A 20,000-nucleotide genomic window follows, 5' to 3' on the forward strand; every position below is an offset into this window, starting at 1 on the left:
ATAATAATTTACCTAACAACTGAGAATAACCTCAACTAAGAATAACAACCAATATGATATCTCCGTATCTGTTGTGTTGACGTGTGTGTGTGTGTGTGTGGGGGGGGGGGACCTCACGCTCAGGTCACCTAGTTCTGCTGCTCAGCCAGTTTCCACGCAGCACCTGTGGTCATGCTCTCTTTCACTTCCTCTACCCCCCCCTCCCCCCCCCCCCTCCCCAGGGGGTGCAGCGTGTGAGCCCTGTGACTGGCTGTGAGGAGTTCTACTACCCTCCCTGGAGGAGGGCAGTGTTCCGGTGGATGGTCAGCCTGCCTGTCTGCATGCTCTGCCTGGCCTTCGTCTTCCTGTCCATGCTGCTGTGTCTGGAGCTCCAGGTCAGAGCACACACACACACACACACATATACACACACACACACACACACATATACACACACACACACATATACACACATATACACACACACACACACATATACACACACACACACATATACACACATATACACACACACACACACACACACACACATATACACACATATACACACACACACACATATACACACATATACACACACACACACACACACACACATATACACACACACACACACACACACACACACATATACACACACATATACACACACATATACACATATACACGCACACACACACATATACACACACATATACACATATACACGCACATATATACACATATACGCACACACACACATATACACACACATATACACACACACACACACGCTCCAGTTGCTGATGTATTGAGGATGAGTATGATGTATCTTGTGTTCCAGGAGTTTGTGATGAGTGTGAAGGAGCTTCCAAACGTGACCCGGTTCCTCCCCAAGATCCTACAGGCCATCACCGTGTCTGTGTGTGACGAGGTGTACAAGAGGATCGCATACTGGCTCAACAACATGGGTACCCTCTCCTCTCTTCTCTTCTCTTCTCCTCTCTTCTCCTCTCCTCTCCTCTCTTCTCCTCTCTTCTCCTCTCCTCTCTTCTCTCTTCTCTTCTCTTCTCCACTCCTCTCTTCTCCTCTCTTCTCTCTTCTCTTCTCTTCTCCTCTCTTCTCCTCTCCTCTCTTCTCCTCTCTTCTCCTCTCCTCTCCTCTCCTCTCCTCTCTTCTCCTCTCCTCTCTTCTCCTCTCCTCTCTACTCCTCTCCTCCTCTCTTCTCCTCTCTTTTCTTCTCCTCTCTTCTCCTCTCCTCCTCTCCTCCTCTCCTCCTCTCCTCTCTTCTCCTCCTCTCCTCTCCTCTCTTCTCCTCTTCTCCTCTCCTCCTCTCCTCCTCTCCTCTCTTCTCCTCCTCTCCTCTCTCCTCCTCTCCTCTCTTCTCCTCCTCTCCTCTCCTCTCTTCTCCTCCTCTCCTCTCCTCTCTTCTCCTCCTCTCCTCCTCTCCTCTCTCCTCCTCTCCTCCTCTCCTCTCTCCTCCTCTCCTCCTCTCCTCTCTTCTCCTCCTCTCCTCTCCTCTCTTCTCCTCTCCTCTGCTGGGTCTGGGGTTAGTGTAGAACCGTCTGGTTCATCATAAATTATTTTGCACAGGCCTCTCCCTGGGAAACTCTGGGATCAGGTCTGGACCTCAGCTCTCAGTCCAGCCACCTGTCTCTAGGAAAGGCCCAGGCTTTAAGGATGGCCTACTCCCAGCTAGCTCAGACAGACCGTTCCAGTGTTGTTGTGTTTGGTGATTATGGTGCTGTTTTACAGAGAACTACCGCCTCCAGAGTGACTATGAGAACAACCTCATCATCAAAATTGTTGTTGTAAGTTAAAAAACAAAAACAATATTGAGCTGGGTTCTACATGATGTGGGAAAGTAAAGAGAAAAAAGATCTTGCATGTGTCTCGTCTCTGTTCTGCAGTTTCAGTTCATCAACTCCTACCTTAGTCTGTTCTACATCGGGTTCTACCTCAAGGATATGGAACGCCTGAAGGAGGTTAGACCCGTCTATCCATCCATCCATCCTGTTATCCACCAGTCCATAAAAAATAAAGAGGAAGTAATGTATTTATTTTCCTGTGTGCTACCTGTGTGCTACCTGTGTGCTACCTGTGTGCTACATGTGTGCTACATGTGTGCTACCTGTGTGCTACTTTTGTGCTACCTGTGTGCTACATGTGTGCTACATGTGTGCTACATGTGTGCTACCTGTGTGCTACCTGTGTGCTACATGTGTGCTACCTGTGTGCTACCTGTGTGCTACCTGTGTGCTACATGTGTGCTACCTGTGTTCTCCCCAGATGCTGGCCACGCTGCTCATCTTCCGCCAGATCATGCAGAACTTCGTGGAGGTTCTCCAGCCATACCTGTACGAGCACCACAAGCTGGGGGTGTTCACGCCCAGGGTCCTGTGGGAGCAGGCCCACACTGGGGTGCTCAAGTACGGACGCCTGGCACTAGGAAAGGCCCAGGCTTTCGTGGCGGCCTACTGCAAGCAGGCCTCCAGAGGCCTAGCCCACCCTGAGACGAGAGCATCTGAGCGTGGGAGGAGGGGAGACCTGAAGGTACTGCTGACACTCTGAGGGGAGGGAAGGGGAGAGGGGGAGGAGGGGATTGAGAAATAAAAATAAAAACAAGAGAAAAATATAGCTGCAAGCAGCGATGCAGGTTCCTCCGCAAAATGGCCAAATATTATAAACATGTACACTGTTGAAGATGGAGAGTTGGACAACAAGAGAGCAAAACTACTTCATGTTTGGCCAACAACAATAGGCTGAATTGGGATTTGAACTCATGAGCATAAGGTTAAAAGTCAGTCTCTCTATCCTCTCTGCTACACACCAACTATTGAGATTGTATGAATAGAAAGGGCAGAGTATTAGCTTTGGTCAGCTTTGGGACAAAGGTTAAGAAACGGTTGACATTTCAAGGTAAAATTGCATAAAATTGCGCATGGTACATCAGAATGATGTCACCTTGAAGCCAATAAGGTTTGAAAAACCATCAGTCAAAATTATATTTGATTTATTGACACAAAGATATTGAGGCAATGTGGACATCTACATAAGTAAACCCCTTTCAGCCATTTTGTATTGCATTTCTCATTCCATTTCACCCTATATAAAGACACATCTGCCCGCACACTATCCCCATCCATGCTGTTTCTCTCTCTCCCAGCGCAGGTCACGCCAAAGCAGAAATGCTGCAGCAGTCGCATGAGGTTTAGATGTAGTCCAAAAACTACCTCCCACAATCAATATATATCACCCGCAAGATTGTTTCCAAACTTTCTCAAAGATGGCTTGAAAACAGCGGATATTGACTTTGCTCTTGAGTAGATTTCTTTCCAGAATCTTAGTCAACCCACAATCAAGAATAGCCTCATAGGCAACTGGGCTGGGGTACAGCCCATGTTCAGCTCCTTGCAAGAGTAGCCTCTGATAGTAACGTAGTAGTGATGGGTCGTTCGCGAACGATCCAGCTCTAAGAGCCGGCTCTTGAAGGTGAACGTCGGGAGCTGGCTCGCATATCTGAAGAGCCGACTCTATTTTTAATAGATTAATACAGCATATAAAAACTAAATGATTATGAAATAATGAATTTTAATTGTATTTAAAATAATTGACTAATTCAAAGAACAACAAAAAAATACTTGTAGGCTTAAAGGCGCACACGATCATCCTCACATTCTGTTCCTGTCAATCCTGCATGAGGGAGGGCCGAGCCAACTCACACTGTTGTGTCTGAACAGGAAGTGTTAGTGTTTGTGTTGTGTTGGAACAGGAAGTGTTAGTGTTTGTGTTGTGTCGGAACAGGAAGTGTTAGTGTTGTCGGAACAGGAAGTGTTAGTGTATGTGTTGTGTCGGAAGCGGAAGTGTTAGTGTTGTGTCGGAAAAGGAAGTGTTAGTGTTGTCGGAACAGGAAGTGTTTGTGTTGTGTCGGAACAGGAAGTGTTAGTGTTTGTGTCGGAACAGTATATTCCTGTATAACATGTTCATGTCCCTGGGCAGAGCAGGCCTCCTGTATAATATGTTCATGTCCCTGGGCAGAGCAGGCCTCCTGTATAACATGTTCATGTCCCTGGGCAGAGCAGGCCTCCTGTATAACATGTTCATGTCCCTGGGCAGAGCAGGCCTCCTGTATAACATGTTCATGTCCCTGGGCAGAGCAGGCCTCCTGTATAACATGTTCATGTCCCTGGGCAGAGCAGGCCTCCTGTATAACATGTTCATGTCCCTGGGCAGAGCAGGCCTCCTGTATAACATGTTCATGTCCCTGGGCAGAGCAGGCCTCCTGTATAACATGTTCATGTCCCTGGGCAGAGCAGGCCTCCTGTATAACATGTTCATGTCCCTGGGCAGAGCAGGCCTCCTGTATAACATGTTCATGTCCCTGGGCAGAGCAGGCCTCCTGTATAACATGTTCATGTCCCTGGGCAGAGCAGGCCTCCTGTATAACATGTTCATGTCCCTGGGCAGAGCAGGCCTCCTGTATAACATGTTCATGTCCCTGGGCAGAGCAGGCCTCCTGTATAACATGTTCATGTCCCTGGGCAGAGCAGGCCTCCTGTATAACATGTTCATGTCCCTGGGCAGAGCAGGCCTCCTGTATAACATGTTCATGTCCCTGGGCAGAGCAGGCCTCCTGTATAACATGTTCATGTCCTTGGGGAGAGCAGGCCGGCTTCAGGCTGTCGGAGGAGGAGTGGGAGCAGAGCGATGGTCTGAGACACAGGAAGGTCTGTTTCACCGAGACGGTGGCCTACAACCACCCCGCCGCCACAGCGACCCCCGCCGACACGGCGACCCAGCAGGGGGCGGGGCCTCTCAGCTTCCTGGAGGACAGCCCCACCCTGCTGGAGGATGGCATGCACGCCACCAGCCTGTTCACCCTGGACGACAGCGACCACGGCGACAGCGACCATGGCGACAGCGACCATGGCGACAGCGAGGCAGAGACGGCGGATGCGGTGGCAAACACGTAAGCGACACCCTTAAACATCTCATGGGGAGTCAGGTGGCTGAGCGGTTAGAGAATCAGGCTAGTAATCAGAAGGTTGCCGGTTCGATTCCTGGCTGTGCAAAATGACATGTTGTGTCCTTGGGCAAGGCACTTCACCCTACTTGCCTCAGGGAATGTCCCTGTACTTACTGTAAGTCGCTCTGGATAAGAGCGTCTGCTAAATGTAATGTAAAGTGTTTGTGTAATGTAAACTTTATTTAACCTGACAAGTTTCACCTCTTTTGTGTAGGTCGCCCAGCCTAGATAAAAGATATGTAAAATTAAATTAAAGGTTGTTAACTATCAAATTGTGTAAACTTGACGTAATGGGGGAGAAACAAAGCTTTTTAAAAATATATTCCTTTGATTTGAGAGCAGCAACATTACAACCAATGGTTCTGAAGCTGCAAGCCAGAATGGGCGTGGCCAAGCAGACAGGAAGCAGGACAGGAAGTCATGGATTGATCCTCCGCTGGAGGAGGAAGCGTGTGGCTTGACTCTGACGCAGGCGGAAATCCAGAGCTGCATGCAGACCTACGAGGTACGATGATGGTGGTACACACACACACACAGCATCTCATCATGTTTTACTTTCCTGGAACACTAACCATCACAACGCCTCGTGTTCCAACCTTGTGACTTCGGTCCTCTGTGTACGCTCTGACCCCCAGAGCACCCTGGAGGACTACCAGGAGATGTTCATCCAGTTCGGCTACGTGGTCCTCTTCTCCTCCGCCTTCCCGCTCGCTGCGTTGTGCGCGCTCATCAACAACGTGATCGAGATTCGCAGCGACGCCCTCAAGCTGTGCTGCGGGTTCCAGAGGCCCTTTGGAGAACGCGTGGACAACATTGGACAGTGGCAGGTCTGGAACCAAGACAGAGGAAGATATCAAGGAACAGGGGATCTAGAAGAGGGTTGCTAAGTCCTAGATTTGATGCATTGTTTTTGGCAAATGCAGTGGTGTACTAATATGCTCCCTCTCTTTCCCCTCCGCCTCTTTCTCTTGCTCTCCTTCTTCCTCCCCCCGCCCCCCATACAGACAGTGATGGAGGTCATGGGCCTCATTGCCATCATCGTGAACTGTTACCTGATTGGCCAGTGTGGTCAGCTGCAGCGGCTGTTCCCCTGGATGAGTCCTGAGATGATCATCATCTGTATCGTGCTGCTTGAGGTACGACAGGCAGGCAGACCTCCAGGTAGACAGACCATGGCTGTTATTAGAGTGTGTGTTGACAGCACTTTGTGTGTGTGTGTGTTGACAGCACTTTGCCGTCCTGCTGAAGTACGTCATCCATGTAGCAATCCCTGACGTTCCTGTGTGGGTGGCGGAGGAGATGGCCAAGCTGGAGTACCGACGCAGGGAGGCCTTCAAGGTAGGACGGGGGGGCAGGGGGCTGGGGAGCCTTCAGAGTAGGAAAGTAGGGCTATCGCCTTCATGAATTGAACCCATCTCTCTCCCCCATCCCTCCCGTCCTCCCCTCCCTCCCCAGAAACACGAGCGCCAGGCCCAGCAGCACTTCCAGCAGCAGCAACGTCAGCGCCGCGAGGAGGCGGATCTACAGAGGCAGGAGGCGGAGCTACAGAGGCAGGCGGAGCTACAGGCCGAGGCTCGCCTTGAAGGCAGCGGCAAGGCTGAGGCCCACCAGCATCACCACGCCGCCGGGGGGGGCAAGGGGGGCGGGGGGGACAAACCCCGCAGGCCCAGCTCTCTGCTGGGCTCCAACAAGCTGAAGCAGATCATCCCCCTGCAGGGGAAGTTGTCCGGGTCGCCCCGTTCCCCCCAGACGCCCCCGGGCGGGGAGGCCAAGCTGCCTGCCTTCCTCAACAAGCTGCTCAACAAGTCCCCCGATGTGAAGAAGGAGGCCGCGGCCCCCGGGGGCCCGGAGCGGCCGGGAGCCCCCGGACAGCCCTTCAGCCCGGGCAGGCAGCTGGCCCCCAGCAGGTCTGGGGGGACGGTGGTGAGTGGGGGGCCAGGTGTCCCTGGAGGGGATGGCAGGGCCACGCCCGAGGAGCTGCCGTCCAGCGAGGGGGAGAGGGGCGAGGGGGAGAGGGGCGAGGGGAGGGCCGGCGCCATGGAAACCAATGGCTCAGGGTCGTAGGCGTCGACGTGGAGACGCACAGAGCCAAGCCGGGGGGGAGGGTGCTGAGGAACGATGGGGAGGTTGAGGAACACTGAAGAACGTTGAGGATTGCTTTGGAAAGTTGAAGAACATTGAAGAACACAAAAGGAACAGAAGACTGCATGACTGGTTTTTGGGTCTTTACTTTTATTCCAGAATCTTCTGTGTACAGTGTACTACCGCCTCATCACATCCTAGGCTGAATATATTTGATATTGACCCTGGTCATATACTCGTTTGGGACGATGTCTTATATGTTGTAAATGTTCTGGACCGCATGTCTTCTACACTGGTTCTAAACTGTGTCATGAACTGGTTGTGGTCCAAACCAGAGTTTGAGTACAGTACATCTAATCTACTGTTGCTAGACAGTGTGTCTGATATTGTAAAGATTCTGGACAGCAGAACTTTCTCTTCTGAAGCATGATTCCCAGCATGCATGTGACAGAGTAGTCTGTTTCTATGGAGCACCTTAAACACGCCGCAACATACAGCAATATCATCTAGATTCACTGTGAGATACCGTCTATTTTATATTCAGTTTTTTCTATGGATTTTATTTTATTACATAAAAATAGTGAATGTACCACAGTGAGGCCAAATAAAAGACTCACTGGAATAAATATAAATCCACTGGAAAAAGTTCTGTTGATATTTTTGAAAGTTATACAAAACAAAAACCTAAACTATAATGATAAAATAAAAATAGACCATAAAACAACAAGATTTACTTTATTGAGAACATGGATGCAAAGTTTTCAAAGCCAAAATGGAAGAAGTCTTCATTAAATATACTTTCATTTGACATGAAACAAAATAAAAAATAAACACTTGTTTTCTCCAATGCTCTGTTATCAATATTCTTCCACTGACATAAAATTGTCATAAAATATCCCAAAATAACAGAATTAAACTGGGTAGATATCGCTTGACTTTTTTCCACCCACTAAAATCAGAACGATTTAACAGGTGGATCATATTGTCCACAGAAGCATTCGCACACAGATCACACAGTTCCTACTCTGCTCCAGAATCTGCATCTACAGGACAGGGAGGACCAAGTGCATCCAAATCTAAACAAGTTATATAAAAAAATAACCCAATAGGCTACATGTGAAAACACACAACATTAAACTGTATATGCGGACGGCTGGGGTAACTAGGTGCTCAACAGCCATCCCATAATAGACAACCTACCACCATCTCAGACCTCTCTGGTCTGAGGAGTTTAGAGGCTACATGCACATGGGTGACCCAGGAAGTGACCCAGGAAGTACTCGGTTCCACTTCCTGTTTCGGTTCTGAGAGCTATACATACACATGGTGACAGGGTTGTCAAAGCCACACCCACTGCAAGTCTTTATACATAGCAGCATAGGGGAACAGGGGGAGGGGGGTCAAACACTGGGCCCACTACGGTGGCTGAACTAGACCAAGCTTCAAAAAACCTGAATGGCACTTTCCTCCCAAAACTTGACATCCATGTCATGACAGTCCCCGTCTTGGAAATCTCTAAATCACAAGATTCACGGTGGATCTTAAACTGGTGCTGATGAGCCAAGTTGCTATAAACGAACATCACTCGGATCTAAAGTTTCAAACGGGAGCATCTGGCAGAGATGTGCTGAACACCAAAAAAACAAACTGCAAATCTCACTTCACTATTGTAGTGTGTTAGTATTGCTCCAGAATCCCATTAGCTCAGTACAGCGAGAGGGTTTGCATGTGAATCCCGTCATGTGATCCACGTGGAAGCATTTAATTTACATTTCAACCAATCAACGGCCTCCAAAACATCTGTACTTCCTGATTCCTAGATTGTTACCGTGTAAACCATGAGGAGGGGGGGGGGAATCACATGATCATGGAACACATTTCCATTAAGGCAACTCATCACACACACACACACACTCTCTGAACACACCCCTCAAGGCTTCCTCACAAATACTCATTCAAAGACACATTCTCAGCTCAGGGTTCAAACCGGGTAGTCCCCTGAGCCATACAGGACTGCAGGTGGACTGTGTCTCTGTACAACACACACAGCTCTGACATTAAACACTTTTAAGTCTACGCCGCCACCTAGTGGTAGAGGCGATCCTCCAGTCACCACAACCAGGAGCAGGACTGATCAAGCACCACATGATGACAGACAGACCATAATAACACAACACTTAAAACAAGCAGACGAGGATGTACACAACTGTACAAGTAAACTAAAAAATAATAACAATCACATAATGAGCTCTACGAAATTAGTCCCTGTGGAAGGAGATGGTAGGGGGTGAGGAGGTAGATTGCTGCCTGGGTCTTTTCACCAGGGCAGATGAATACACTAATCAGAGGGGATGGACAGAAGAGGATGGAGGCGTGGAGGAGGAGGATGTTGCCCAGATGAACCCAGACAAGGTGGTTTGTCTCTCACAGCAGCTTGGATGATGGTGGTCAGGCCACAGTCCTGCTCTCTGCTCCTTTATCACTCGGCTTGTTGCTAGTGTGTGTGTGTGTGTGTGTGTGTGTGTGTGTGGTCATGTAATCAAGCATAATTGTAGTGAGTGTGTGGCTGTGTGCTTGCTTAGGCTTGGGAGTATGTGTATAGATGTGTGTGTAAACGTGTGTCTGTGTGTATTTGTGAGTGTGTGTGTGTGTGGTTGTGTCCCTCAGTCAGTCTGGTTCTAGAAGTCCTCGTTGAGCTCCCTGTCTGTCCTCGCCATCTTCCTGGGAGGAGCAGCCATGTTCTCCACCTCGGATACTTCCTGCTCACGCTTCTTAGCTGCATTCTGGAGGGAGGGGGAAGAGGAAGTTAGGGTGTGAAGTGATGAGGGTGTGAAGTGATGTGGTGAGGGTGTGATGTGATGTGGTGAGGGTGTGATGTGGTGAGGGTGTGAAGTGATGTGGTGAGGGTGTGAAGTGATGTGGTGAGGGTGTGAAGTGATGTGGTGAGGGTGTGATGTGATGTGGTGAGGGTGTGATGTGGTGAGGGTGTGATGTGGTGAGGGTGTGAAGTGATGTGGTGAGGGTGTGATGTGGTGAGGGTGTGAAGTGATGTGGTGAGGGTGTGAAGTGATGTGGTGAGGGTGTGATGTGATGTGGTGAGGGTGTGATGTGATGTGGTGAGGGTGTGATGTGGTGAGGGTGTGAAGTGATGTGGTGAGGGTGTGAAGTGATGTGGTGAGGGTGTGATGTGATGTGGTGAGGGTGTGATGTGATGTGGTGAGGGTGTGATATGATGTGGTGAGGGTGTGATGTGGTGAGGGTGTGATGTGGTGAGGGTGTGACGTGATGTGGTGAGGGTGTGATGTGATGTGGTGAGGGTGTGGTGTGGTGAGGGTGTGATGTGATGTGGTGAGGGTGTGGTGTGGTGAGGGTGTGGTGTGATGTGGTGAGGGTGTGGTGTGATGTGGTGAGGGTGTGATGTGGTGAGGGTGTGGTGTGGTGAGGGTGTGGTGTGATGTGGTGAGGGTGTGATGTGGTGATGGTGTGGTGTGATGTGGTGAGGGTGTGGTGTGATGTGGTGAGGGTGTGATGTGGTGAGGGTGTGATGTGGTGAGGGTGTGGTGTGATGTGGTGAGGGTGTGGTGTGGTGTGATGTGGTGAGGGTGTGATGTGGTGAGGGTGTGCTGTGGTGAGGGTGTGCTGTGGTGAGGGTGTGATGTGGTGAGGGTGTGGTGTGGTGAGGGTGTGGTGTGGGTGTGATGTGGTGAGGGTGTGGTGTGGGTGTGATGTGGTGAGGGTGTGGTGTGGTGAGGGTGTGATGTGGTGTGGTGAGGGTGTGGTGTGATGTGGTGAGGGTGTGCTGTGGTGAGGGTGTGGTGTGGTGAGGGTGTGGTGTGATGTGGTGAGGGTGTGATGTGGTGAGGGTGTGGTGAGGGTGTGGTGTGATGTGGTGAGGGTGTGATTTGGTGAGGGTGTGGTGTGGTGAGGGTGTGATGTGCAACAACAAACAAACAAACAAAAATAGTGCCGCTATGGCCACGGCACTATTCAAGAAAAAAAAAAAATGCTGAATAGTTTACGCTCACTTTGAAGACAGCCTGAATACCAAGCAATTGTTTAACTGGAGCGATCCAAAATCCAAAGGGTGGGGGTGGGCATTTCCCCCATGTAAACTTGAAAGGTACTTGTCTGTCCAGTTTACAGATCACGATTGGTCAAAAATCAATCGTTTTCCGGGTACAGACAATTCGTTGGAGCTATTTTAGCTAACATCGTTAGATGAGGGTTTGATGGGACTACCTTTTTGTCCCACTGCTGGTGAAGGTACCTCAGCAGAATATTCGTCTTCTCGGTCACGATGACTAGAAGACCACAAACAGACAAGTTACTCAGGTGACTTATATTTCATTTATTTCGCTTGTATCCAAAGCTACATAAAAACAGAACATATGGGAAGTAAAGCAGAAGATCAAGGAAGTGTGTAGTTATAACCGTATTTTGGTGGTCTGAGTCAAGGAACGGTCTGTATTTACCAGGCACAGTGGAACAATAACAATATCTCAACTATTACACGTTACAGAGCAGCAGAGTTCACCAGTTCAAGACCCAGGAGGGCAACAGGAACAAGCAGTCACCTCACCAACTGACTAGCAGCAGAGAGGCGCTGTAGATTCTAGTCTGAATCTGTCTGGTAGAAGAACTACACCTTCTGGAGGGTTACTGGATACTTACTCTGTTCAGACGGATACTCCCGCGTAGGAAGGTACACGGATGGCCGTCGGTTCTGGAAAAAAAACGATTCATCGCTAAGAGCCGTTGCCTCGTTCACTGATTTTCTGGCCACGTCCTTACAGATGATCGTTGACAAAAACCGCAGCATTCTTGAACTTACCCGTCTAATGGTGACGTGTTGAGGTTGACAGATCACCTAGCCTTCACAACTACGTGATAACGTTCTAGTGGCAGACACGAAATACGATGAAGCAATGTGCAGTAACTTACCGATGCTTTACAAACGGAGTCAGCATGAAACCTGCTGAAGTTGCTTTTGTTGTATACAGGGAGTCCTTTCAGGAAGTCAGCCTAAACAATGAAAATCAAGTTTACTGACCAAAGCGAAAGTAAAAGCGGCTAGGATACAATAACAATGTTGCCGAGCCCCATTAACTTGTCCATTAACCAACTAGCTACAAAGACTGGCAAGCTTACTGTATTAGTTAGGTGGTGAGCTTGCTGTGTTTATGTTCTGTTAACTAGTTATAGATAGCCAGCTGAATAACATCCGCCGTAAACTAGCTAACTCCACACAAGTTGGCTTGAGCGAGAACATAAAAAAATGTAGAGCTACATCGAAATGAGCATTGTTTCCAGCAGTGGACAGGCGTAGATAGTCTAACTTGCTTACCTTGTCCATGTCTGTTCCCCAAAGTCGCTAGCTGGTTTGCTAGCTGCTGGGATCCTGTTATTTAGCTACCACAGGACGGGTTGTTTACTAATTCGCTCACTGTAAAACAACCGCACAATTAAAGATGTGTACCTAAATAAATCTTATTAAAGTGATTTCGTCGCAGATCACATCACGATGCACTTATAAACGGTTCGTTCGATACTTAATCTGCTGTGATAGCTAAATATGTAGCTAATAGTATCTTTAACCGTGTGATACGCAATCTATCTTCTCCATTTTTGTTTGTTGCCTTGCTTTTTGCTCCGTGTGAACATGGGGGCGGTAACCTTCTCATTGGCTGATGTTTCATTGGCTGCAGAGCTATGGAATGCCAAATAACGGTTCTAATTGGTTAGATAAGTATAGCGTAACAACCCAGCCCTCCAATGCCAGAAGGGGTCCGCCTAGTAAGAAGACGGGAGGGGCATAGGATCAAAACACAAGACATACAAAGTCGAAACGCATAAACTTAAACTAGCCCTTTTCCTCAAAATAGAGCACAGCACTTAAGGAGTCATTTTTACAGTTTCTCATCCATAGATACTTAATATTCAATCACTTGCAAATACTGTAAGTACTTAACCATCACCACCACAAAGAACGTGAATCTGAGAGTGATTTATGTACAAGTATTTATTAAGAGCAGCACACACATTCAAACACATTTTAATGGCCCCCAACCGGCCGATGGACAAGAGTAATAACGATTATTTGGTGTCTTTCAGTCACAACTTCCATATGATGAGCCATTTCAAACCAAGACGTATAGGATAGCCTGTCTGTCTGTAAGATAGCCTGTCTGTCTGTAAGATAGCCTGTCTGTCTGTAAGATAGGTACCATCATGGGTGACTGCTTCCTGCCTGATTACAACCCAGAGTAGCTGCCCTCCGCTGCCTGAGGTCTATAGAGTTCGTCCAAAGACCAAGTTAAACCAGACATATTCAAATACAATGCGAAAATGATTCGATACAAATCAGACCATCATCGAATAACTTCTTAAACTGAGCCGTCCCAAAAGTGGTAACATCCTCAGATCTCAACCTTTTGCACAAGCGTCCAAAGAATGGTTATTTATTCACACAGAACCTCCAGTACCAGGACAGGTCTGATGAAAGTCCAACATGAAGTAGTCTTTTCTTCGTGTCCATCAGTGTGTCAGCGACTTCCTCCCTTTCAGCATCCTGCGCAGGATGACCTCGATGCCTCCCTGGGAGCTCAGTCTCTTGATCCACCCATGGGTCCTCTTCCTTTTGATGTTCTTGGGTTGGTACTCCGTGCCTCGCTTCCTGGTGCGGATCTGCTGATACTGCCACGGAAGCTGCTGGAACACCCCCGCTCCCTCCGCGCGCCACGAGAGAGGAGAGCACCTGGCGCTGGAAGTCTGGGGTTCTAGAACAGCGCCTGGTGGAAACCAGCTGCTCCTGCATGGTGGACACGGACGCAGCATGACGATAGAAAATACAGTGAGGTCAACGGGTAGTTGGACGCTGTTTGTATACTGGGTTGTGTTTGGACATTATGGCCCAGTTTTCCCAGACATGGATTAAGCCTAATCTTAGACTAAAAATGTAGATCTTCATTTAATTTTTCTCTCTTAGATTAAGTCTAGGGTTTAGATCAATGACACACCACTATTAGTTCTGCACTGACTCAATTGAATCAATGCGGAAGATAACTGTGCGTTATTTAGCTACGGATAGACTAACTATATTCCACACAGATAACGCCATAATAACTAGCCAATCACATGATATGTGACGTAAATCAATCATGTACTGTACGTTAATTTGCTAGCTCGGTTATGGGAGAATGAGCAGCCACCAATTAAGGCATCAACAATCAACATCAGTTTGTCATGAATCTAAACTCAAATAGTAACGACCGTAGTAGTGCCCAGTTTGCTAACAACTGATGAGGCTAAGCTAGTTAGCTAACCTGGCAGAACTTTATCTGTAAACGCAAGATTTCTTGCCCTAATATTAATCTTCAAAATGATTGTATGGTTACTATGGTTACCTGCTCGAGGTTATCACTCCACTGAAGCGGGACAGCGAGGATCTTATGATATTCATCATGGAATATCTACAAGATTTTGCACGGACATTGAAACGGCATGAAAGTCATTTGCCTGCAACGCCAACCCTGACCTTAGACCATGCAGACATGTGATTGGTTGCTGGTAAAGGAGACCGACCAATAACATTGACGCTTACTGAACCAACATGAAAGACGCATATAAAAGCAAGTGTTGTTTATTGTACTTTGATCTTGGACCAGCCTGTTTGTTTATCATTTTGAACAACAGCGTCTGCTAAAGAAAAAAAAAAAAAGTAACATCTCACTCTCTCTCACACACACACACACACACACACACACACACACACACACACACACACACACACACACACACACACACACACACACACACACACACACACACACACACACACACACACACACACAGCACGTGCACACGTACACACTCACTCACTGTAACGCACACTTGTTACCCACCCATCCCATCCGGCCTTAGCAACAGGAACACGCGGCACCCTATAGGCTTGTTCGCAGGGTCGGCTTGCCGGCTATTCGCTGCTCCTCGTGCCACTCCGACGGAGCGAGAAAAAAACCTTCCAGGATACCTTGGATGCAGACACAGCTGGGGCAACAGGGTTGTCACGAGCATCGCCTGTATACGCAGCGCCGGGGACGTGTTGCAATGCCAATTAGCCCCGTTTTCGAGACATGCATTATTTAATTAGCCTACTTTAGTCTTATTGCGCGTGTTTGATTTAATAATGTGTAGCTTGATCACCGGACTCGATGTCTATGCTGCAGAGCGATACACTGCAGAATCACACTGAGGGTCATTTTCTGTTTGTACCAATGCAACCATTTTTTGTGTGCCAAATGCATCGTATTTTTTCCGAGTTTGTGACTGATCTATGATCTGAGCCGTTCTTAGTCATCACGTGACGCATCTTAACTCTCGCAGGTAAGCATCGCTTCCTCTCTGCAGAAGACAACATGCATGATGATAGGATTTGGTCTGAACGACAGTGATGATCAAGATCCATATGACGATTATGCTCATATGCTGATCCATATGTTTTTGCACAAATACAATACGTTTGATATGATATCAAAGTGCATCAGATAATCGGATCATATTGAACATGTATTGGCACGTTACATTCTATTGCGCAACACATTCCCACTCAATAGTATTGATGTATTTTGTTGCCAGATAGCTCGTCTGCACCCTGGAGCTGTAGATCCTCATGTCCTGCTATGAAATGTCTGTAAAATAACGTGGAGGATGAAAACGATGCGTGCACAAAGCTGTAAACGTATATGTCAAACATTGATGTTACTGTGCTCTTATAACATGCAAATCGTCTTGATATCCTTTAATTACACTGTCAATTCCAACCTGTGCACCAACCACAGGTTTGTTGTGGTTGTAGAAAAAAACAATCTGTGTCTCCTTAAGCCAAGTGATGGAGGATGAATATCAATGAGGATGCTGAGCTGGAGACTGCGCAGGCGGAATATGTAGGTTAGAAGGAGAGAGAGAGAGGAGGAGTGAGAGAGAGAGAGAGAGGAGGAGAGAGAGTGGAGGAAAGAGAAGAGGACAGAGAGAGAGAGAGAGAGAGAGAGAGAGAGAGAGAGAGAGAGAGAGAGAGGAGGAGAGAGAGAGGAATAGAGATAGGAGAGAGAGGAAAGAGAGAGAGAGAAGGGGAGAGAAAGAGAGAGAGCACATAATGTCCCGTCTGTCTGAATGTGTGTCATGTCCGACTGCCAGGATACACAAGTTAATTCTGCATTGCAGAGTTGAGCCACACCGCCGAGCAAGATGGCTGAATGTCACGGTGTGGAGATGAGTTGAATTTAGGGTGGTCCTCTGGCAAGCTTGTTTGTATTCACATCACGCTCAATCACTACCCCGTCAAGCAACCTCGTCATCTCACCCCTCAGCAGAGGTGACACAGAGGGCAGAGCAGTGTGCTGGGTGTGGAAGGTTCTGGAGCAGGCAGGGTTGTGGTGTGGAGGGTGTTCACAGAGGGCAGAGCAGTGTGCTGGGTGTGGAAGGTTCTGGAGCAGGCAGGGTTGTGGTGTGGAGGGTGTTCACAGAGGGCAGTGTGCTGGGTGTGGAAGGTTCTGGAGCAGGCAGGGTTGTGGTGTGGAGGGTGTTCAGCACACTAGGCATCCTCAGTCTGTCTCATTGCCAAGGTGACCACTTCTTACAAGTATGCCCACTACTGCCCTGGACTGCTCGCTGTCCAATCACATCTCAAGTACAGCCCACGTGATGGATCAGCTGACCAATGAGATGTGTGATTACTGCTCAGGGAATCAGGTGGGGATGTACACTTTGTGTGACCTCTTCTCTGGTTTCTTTCTCATGTCTCCTTTAATTCTCCTTCTTCTACCTGCGATTCCCATCCTGCGGGCCGCGGCCCCCTAGTGGTCCGCTAGGGTAATGCAGGTGGGCTGCCAAACCAATGAAAACAAAAATATGAAAAATTAATAAATATCCAAATATTTATACGTACTGTTGGTAAATTTTTTTAAACAACATTTAGCCTTTTATTCATAATGACTGAAACGCCAATAGTTAGGCTGGGCACGTTGACGGTAGCCCAACATTTCCACGTTAACTTGCACACGCCCACTATGCACGCATCACTTCCGGTAGCGTAAGTTCTCAAACACAAAATTAGTTTGGGGGATTTTACACAGTGACGTTGTTTTCATACAGCAGACTCTTTTATCTAAAGCACAAACAGAGCTTATCGACAGTACAGCGGTAAATCTGTAATCAATATTACAGTGGTCAGAGTCAGGAACGGTGCAGCCATAATAATATCTCGACCACAGTGTCACAAGAACAACATCTCAACCATAGAGCAACAATAATAATAGCCTATCTCTACCATAGAGCAACAATAATATCTAAACTGCAGCATACAGTACTGTCTCAGTCCTGCTCGAGTCATCTGGCTGGCGTCCATCTTGTCAACAGTGTCACAGTGTCATGGCAACCCCTGTCACAGAAGAAGCAGCGGACTGTCCTGGTGCCAGCTCTGTGTCGTACAGCTGACAGCGCGTCTGATAATGTCTGTGGCCGCCATGTTGGGAGAGAGAGCCAGGAGTAGTTGTAAGTTTGGTGGAGGACAGTGTGGGGGAGGAAACTCCCCCTCCTCACTGGGATAGAGACCTGGGATAGAGACCTGGGATAGAGACCTGGGATAGAGACCTGGGATAGAGACCTGGGATAGAGACCTGGGATAGAGACCTGGGTCCTGAACGTGATCTCTCAGGTGAGGTCCTGAACGTGATCTCTCAGGTGAGGTCCTGAACGTGATCTCTCAGGTGAGGTCCTGAACGTGATCTCTCAGGTGAGGTCCTGAACGTGATGTCTCAGGTGAGGTCCTGAACGTGATCTCTCAGGTGAGGTCCTGAACGTGATCTCTCAGGTGAGGTCCTGAACGTGATCGCTCTCAGGTGAGGAGCTCAGCGGTACAGCTGTAGTTCTGAGCTGTGTTTTACTGTGAGCTTCATTGTTAGGGACTGACTGTGTGTCTGTGTGTGTCTATGTGTGTGTTTGCGAGAGAGAAGGGACTAGAGAGATGTGTGTGTGTTTGTGCGAGAGATGTGAGAGCGCGATAGAGTGTGTGTTTCTGTGATGTGGTGTGTGGGAGTGAGATCCAGTACGGTCTGGTTTATGAAACAGGCTTCCAGGAGATCCCGTCATTCAGTGAATCCTCGTTCCAACACAACATCTCTCTCTGTCTCTCTAACCCTGAGGGGTATCTCTCTGTCTCTCTAACCCTGAGGGGTATCTCTCTGTCTCTCTAACCCTGAGGGGTATCTCTCTGTCTCTCTAACCCTGAGGGGTATCTCTCTGTCTCTCTAACTCTGAGGTATATCTCTCTGTCTCTCTAACCCTGAGGGGTATCTCTCTGTCTCTCTAACCCTGAGGGGTATCTCTCTGTCTCTCTAACCCTGAGGGGTATCTCTCTGTCTCTCTAACCCTGAGGGGTATCTCTCTGTCTCTCTAACTCTGAGGTATATCTCTCTGTCTCTCTAACCCTGAGGGGTATCTCTCTGTCTCTCTAACCCTGAGGGGTATCTCTCTGTCTCTCTAACCCTGAGGGGTATCTCTCTGTCTCTCTAACCCTGAGGGGTATCTCTCTGTCTCTCTAACCCTGAGGGGTATCTCTCTGTCTCTCTAACCCTGAGGGGTATCTCTCTGTCTCTCTAACCCTGAGGGGTATCTCTCTGTCTCTCTAACCCTGAGGGGTATCTCTCTGTCTCTCTAACCCTGAGCTATATCTCTCTGTCTCTCTAACCCTGAGGGGTATCTCTCTGTCTCTCTAACCCTGAGGGGTATCTCTCTGTGTCTCTAACCCTGAGGGGTATCTCTCTGTCTCTCTAACTCTGAGGGGTATCTCTCTGTGTCTCTAACCCTGAGGGGTATCTCTCTGTCTCTCTAACTCTGAGGTATATCTCTCTGTCTCTCTAACCCTGAGGGGTATCTCTCTGTCTCTCTAACTCTGAGGTATATCTCTCTGTCTCTCTAACCCTGAGGGGTATCTCTCTGTCTCTCTAACCCTGAGGGGTATCTCTCTGTCTCTCTAACTCTGAGGTATATCTCTCTGTGTCCCTCCAGAAGGACGCCATGCTGACCAGCATCACCGAGGGGATCCTGTGCTGTTTGACAGGGAAGACAGGCAGCCTGGTCCTCCCCCTGACCTCCCAGTCCGCCTGCCCTGATGGCTTCCACTTTGTGGAGGTGAGACCGGGCAGGGTGCTGAGGGTGAGACACATCCTGCCGGAACGCCAGCCCCCCGCCACAGACCAGCTGGGGGGGGAGGAGAAGGAGGAAAGGGAAGAAGGGAGGAAGGATGAAGGGGAGCCAGCTGACAGTGCTCCCCCTGGTGGCAGCAGGGTACACTGCAAGCGTAAGATCACTGTGTACCGGAACGGGCAGCTGGTGATAGAGAACCTGGGAGACGTTCTCCACTCAGAGATCCTGCAGGGTCAGGATGGAGACCTGGAGCCCTGCAGCACCCTGGAGGTGGAGCTGGCAGACTACCGGGAGGTGGCCTCCTCGCCGGACCCCCGGCCCGCCCCACCCCTCCCAGCGCCGCCCGGTGACTCAAAACCGGTTCCCCCTCCGAGACAGCGCCGGCGCAAGCCCAAGCGTACAGTGCTGATCGACTCAGAGAGGGCGATCTCCAGCTGCAAGGGCACGCACGCCGACGTGGCGCTGTTCTTCGTTCACGGTGTGGGCGGGTCCCTGGATATCTGGGCCAGCCAGCTGGAGTTCTTCTCTCGGCTCGGATACGAGGTCGTTGCCCCGGACCTGGCCGGCCACGGTGCCAGCATCGCCCCGGAGATGGCGGCGGCGTACTCGTTCTACGCGCTGGCGGAGGACATGCGCGCCATCTTCAAGAGATACGCTCGCAGGCGCAACATCCTGATCGGACACTCGTACGGGTAGGTGACAGGAGGGTTCT

The 20,000-nt window shown here is 49.0% G+C and overlaps 4 protein-coding genes across 5 annotated transcripts in view; 2 read left to right on the forward strand and 2 right to left on the reverse strand.

Moving 5' to 3' along the window:
* Positions 1-7,069, forward strand: part of LOC134036614 (anoctamin-8-like) — a 13,699-nt gene extending 6,630 nt beyond the window's left edge. Inside the window, exons 9-19 of the mRNA XM_062481613.1 lie at positions 222-374; positions 824-950; positions 1,735-1,790; positions 1,890-1,964; positions 2,269-2,532; positions 4,647-4,948; positions 5,348-5,510; positions 5,641-5,832; positions 6,010-6,141; positions 6,233-6,343; positions 6,461-7,069. Of these exons, the coding sequence (XP_062337597.1) occupies positions 222-374; positions 824-950; positions 1,735-1,790; positions 1,890-1,964; positions 2,269-2,532; positions 4,647-4,948; positions 5,348-5,510; positions 5,641-5,832; positions 6,010-6,141; positions 6,233-6,343; positions 6,461-7,069 (2,184 nt within the window). The remainder of the gene's footprint in view (positions 1-221; positions 375-823; positions 951-1,734; positions 1,791-1,889; positions 1,965-2,268; positions 2,533-4,646; positions 4,949-5,347; positions 5,511-5,640; positions 5,833-6,009; positions 6,142-6,232; positions 6,344-6,460) is intronic.
* Positions 7,070-7,798: 729 nt separating this feature from the next.
* On the reverse strand, positions 7,799-12,729 carry LOC134036508 (DET1- and DDB1-associated protein 1-like). The gene is made up of 5 exons (XM_062481492.1): positions 12,432-12,729; positions 12,029-12,109; positions 11,759-11,810; positions 11,327-11,388; positions 7,799-9,870 (listed from the first exon to the last, which is right to left on the reverse strand). The coding sequence occupies exons 1-5, from the start codon at positions 12,438-12,440 to the stop codon at positions 9,766-9,768; spliced, it is 309 nt and encodes a 102-aa protein (XP_062337476.1). The 5' UTR covers positions 12,441-12,729; the 3' UTR covers positions 7,799-9,765.
* Positions 12,730-13,091: 362 nt separating this feature from the next.
* mrpl34 (mitochondrial ribosomal protein L34) lies at positions 13,092-14,644 on the reverse strand. The gene is made up of 2 exons (XM_062481116.1): positions 14,491-14,644; positions 13,092-13,895 (listed from the first exon to the last, which is right to left on the reverse strand). The coding sequence occupies exons 1-2, from the start codon at positions 14,547-14,549 to the stop codon at positions 13,622-13,624; spliced, it is 333 nt and encodes a 110-aa protein (XP_062337100.1). The 5' UTR covers positions 14,550-14,644; the 3' UTR covers positions 13,092-13,621.
* Positions 14,645-15,099: 455 nt separating this feature from the next.
* The window catches only part of abhd8a (abhydrolase domain containing 8a), a 7,032-nt gene continuing 2,131 nt past the window's right edge, over positions 15,100-20,000 (forward strand). Inside the window, exons 1-2 of one of the 2 annotated variants that reach the window (XM_062481361.1) lie at positions 15,100-15,469; positions 19,154-19,980. In XM_062481361.1, the coding sequence (XP_062337345.1) occupies positions 19,160-19,980 (821 nt within the window). In that variant the 5' untranslated portion in view covers positions 15,100-15,469; positions 19,154-19,159. Of the gene's footprint in view, positions 15,470-19,150; positions 19,981-20,000 lie in introns of both variants that reach the window. The other variant, XM_062481360.1, reaches the window with a different exon arrangement.

The sequence above is a fragment of the Osmerus eperlanus genome, chromosome 16 (assembly GCF_963692335.1).
Source record: "Osmerus eperlanus chromosome 16, fOsmEpe2.1, whole genome shotgun sequence".
Lineage (NCBI taxonomy): Eukaryota > Metazoa > Chordata > Actinopteri > Osmeriformes > Osmeridae > Osmerus > Osmerus eperlanus.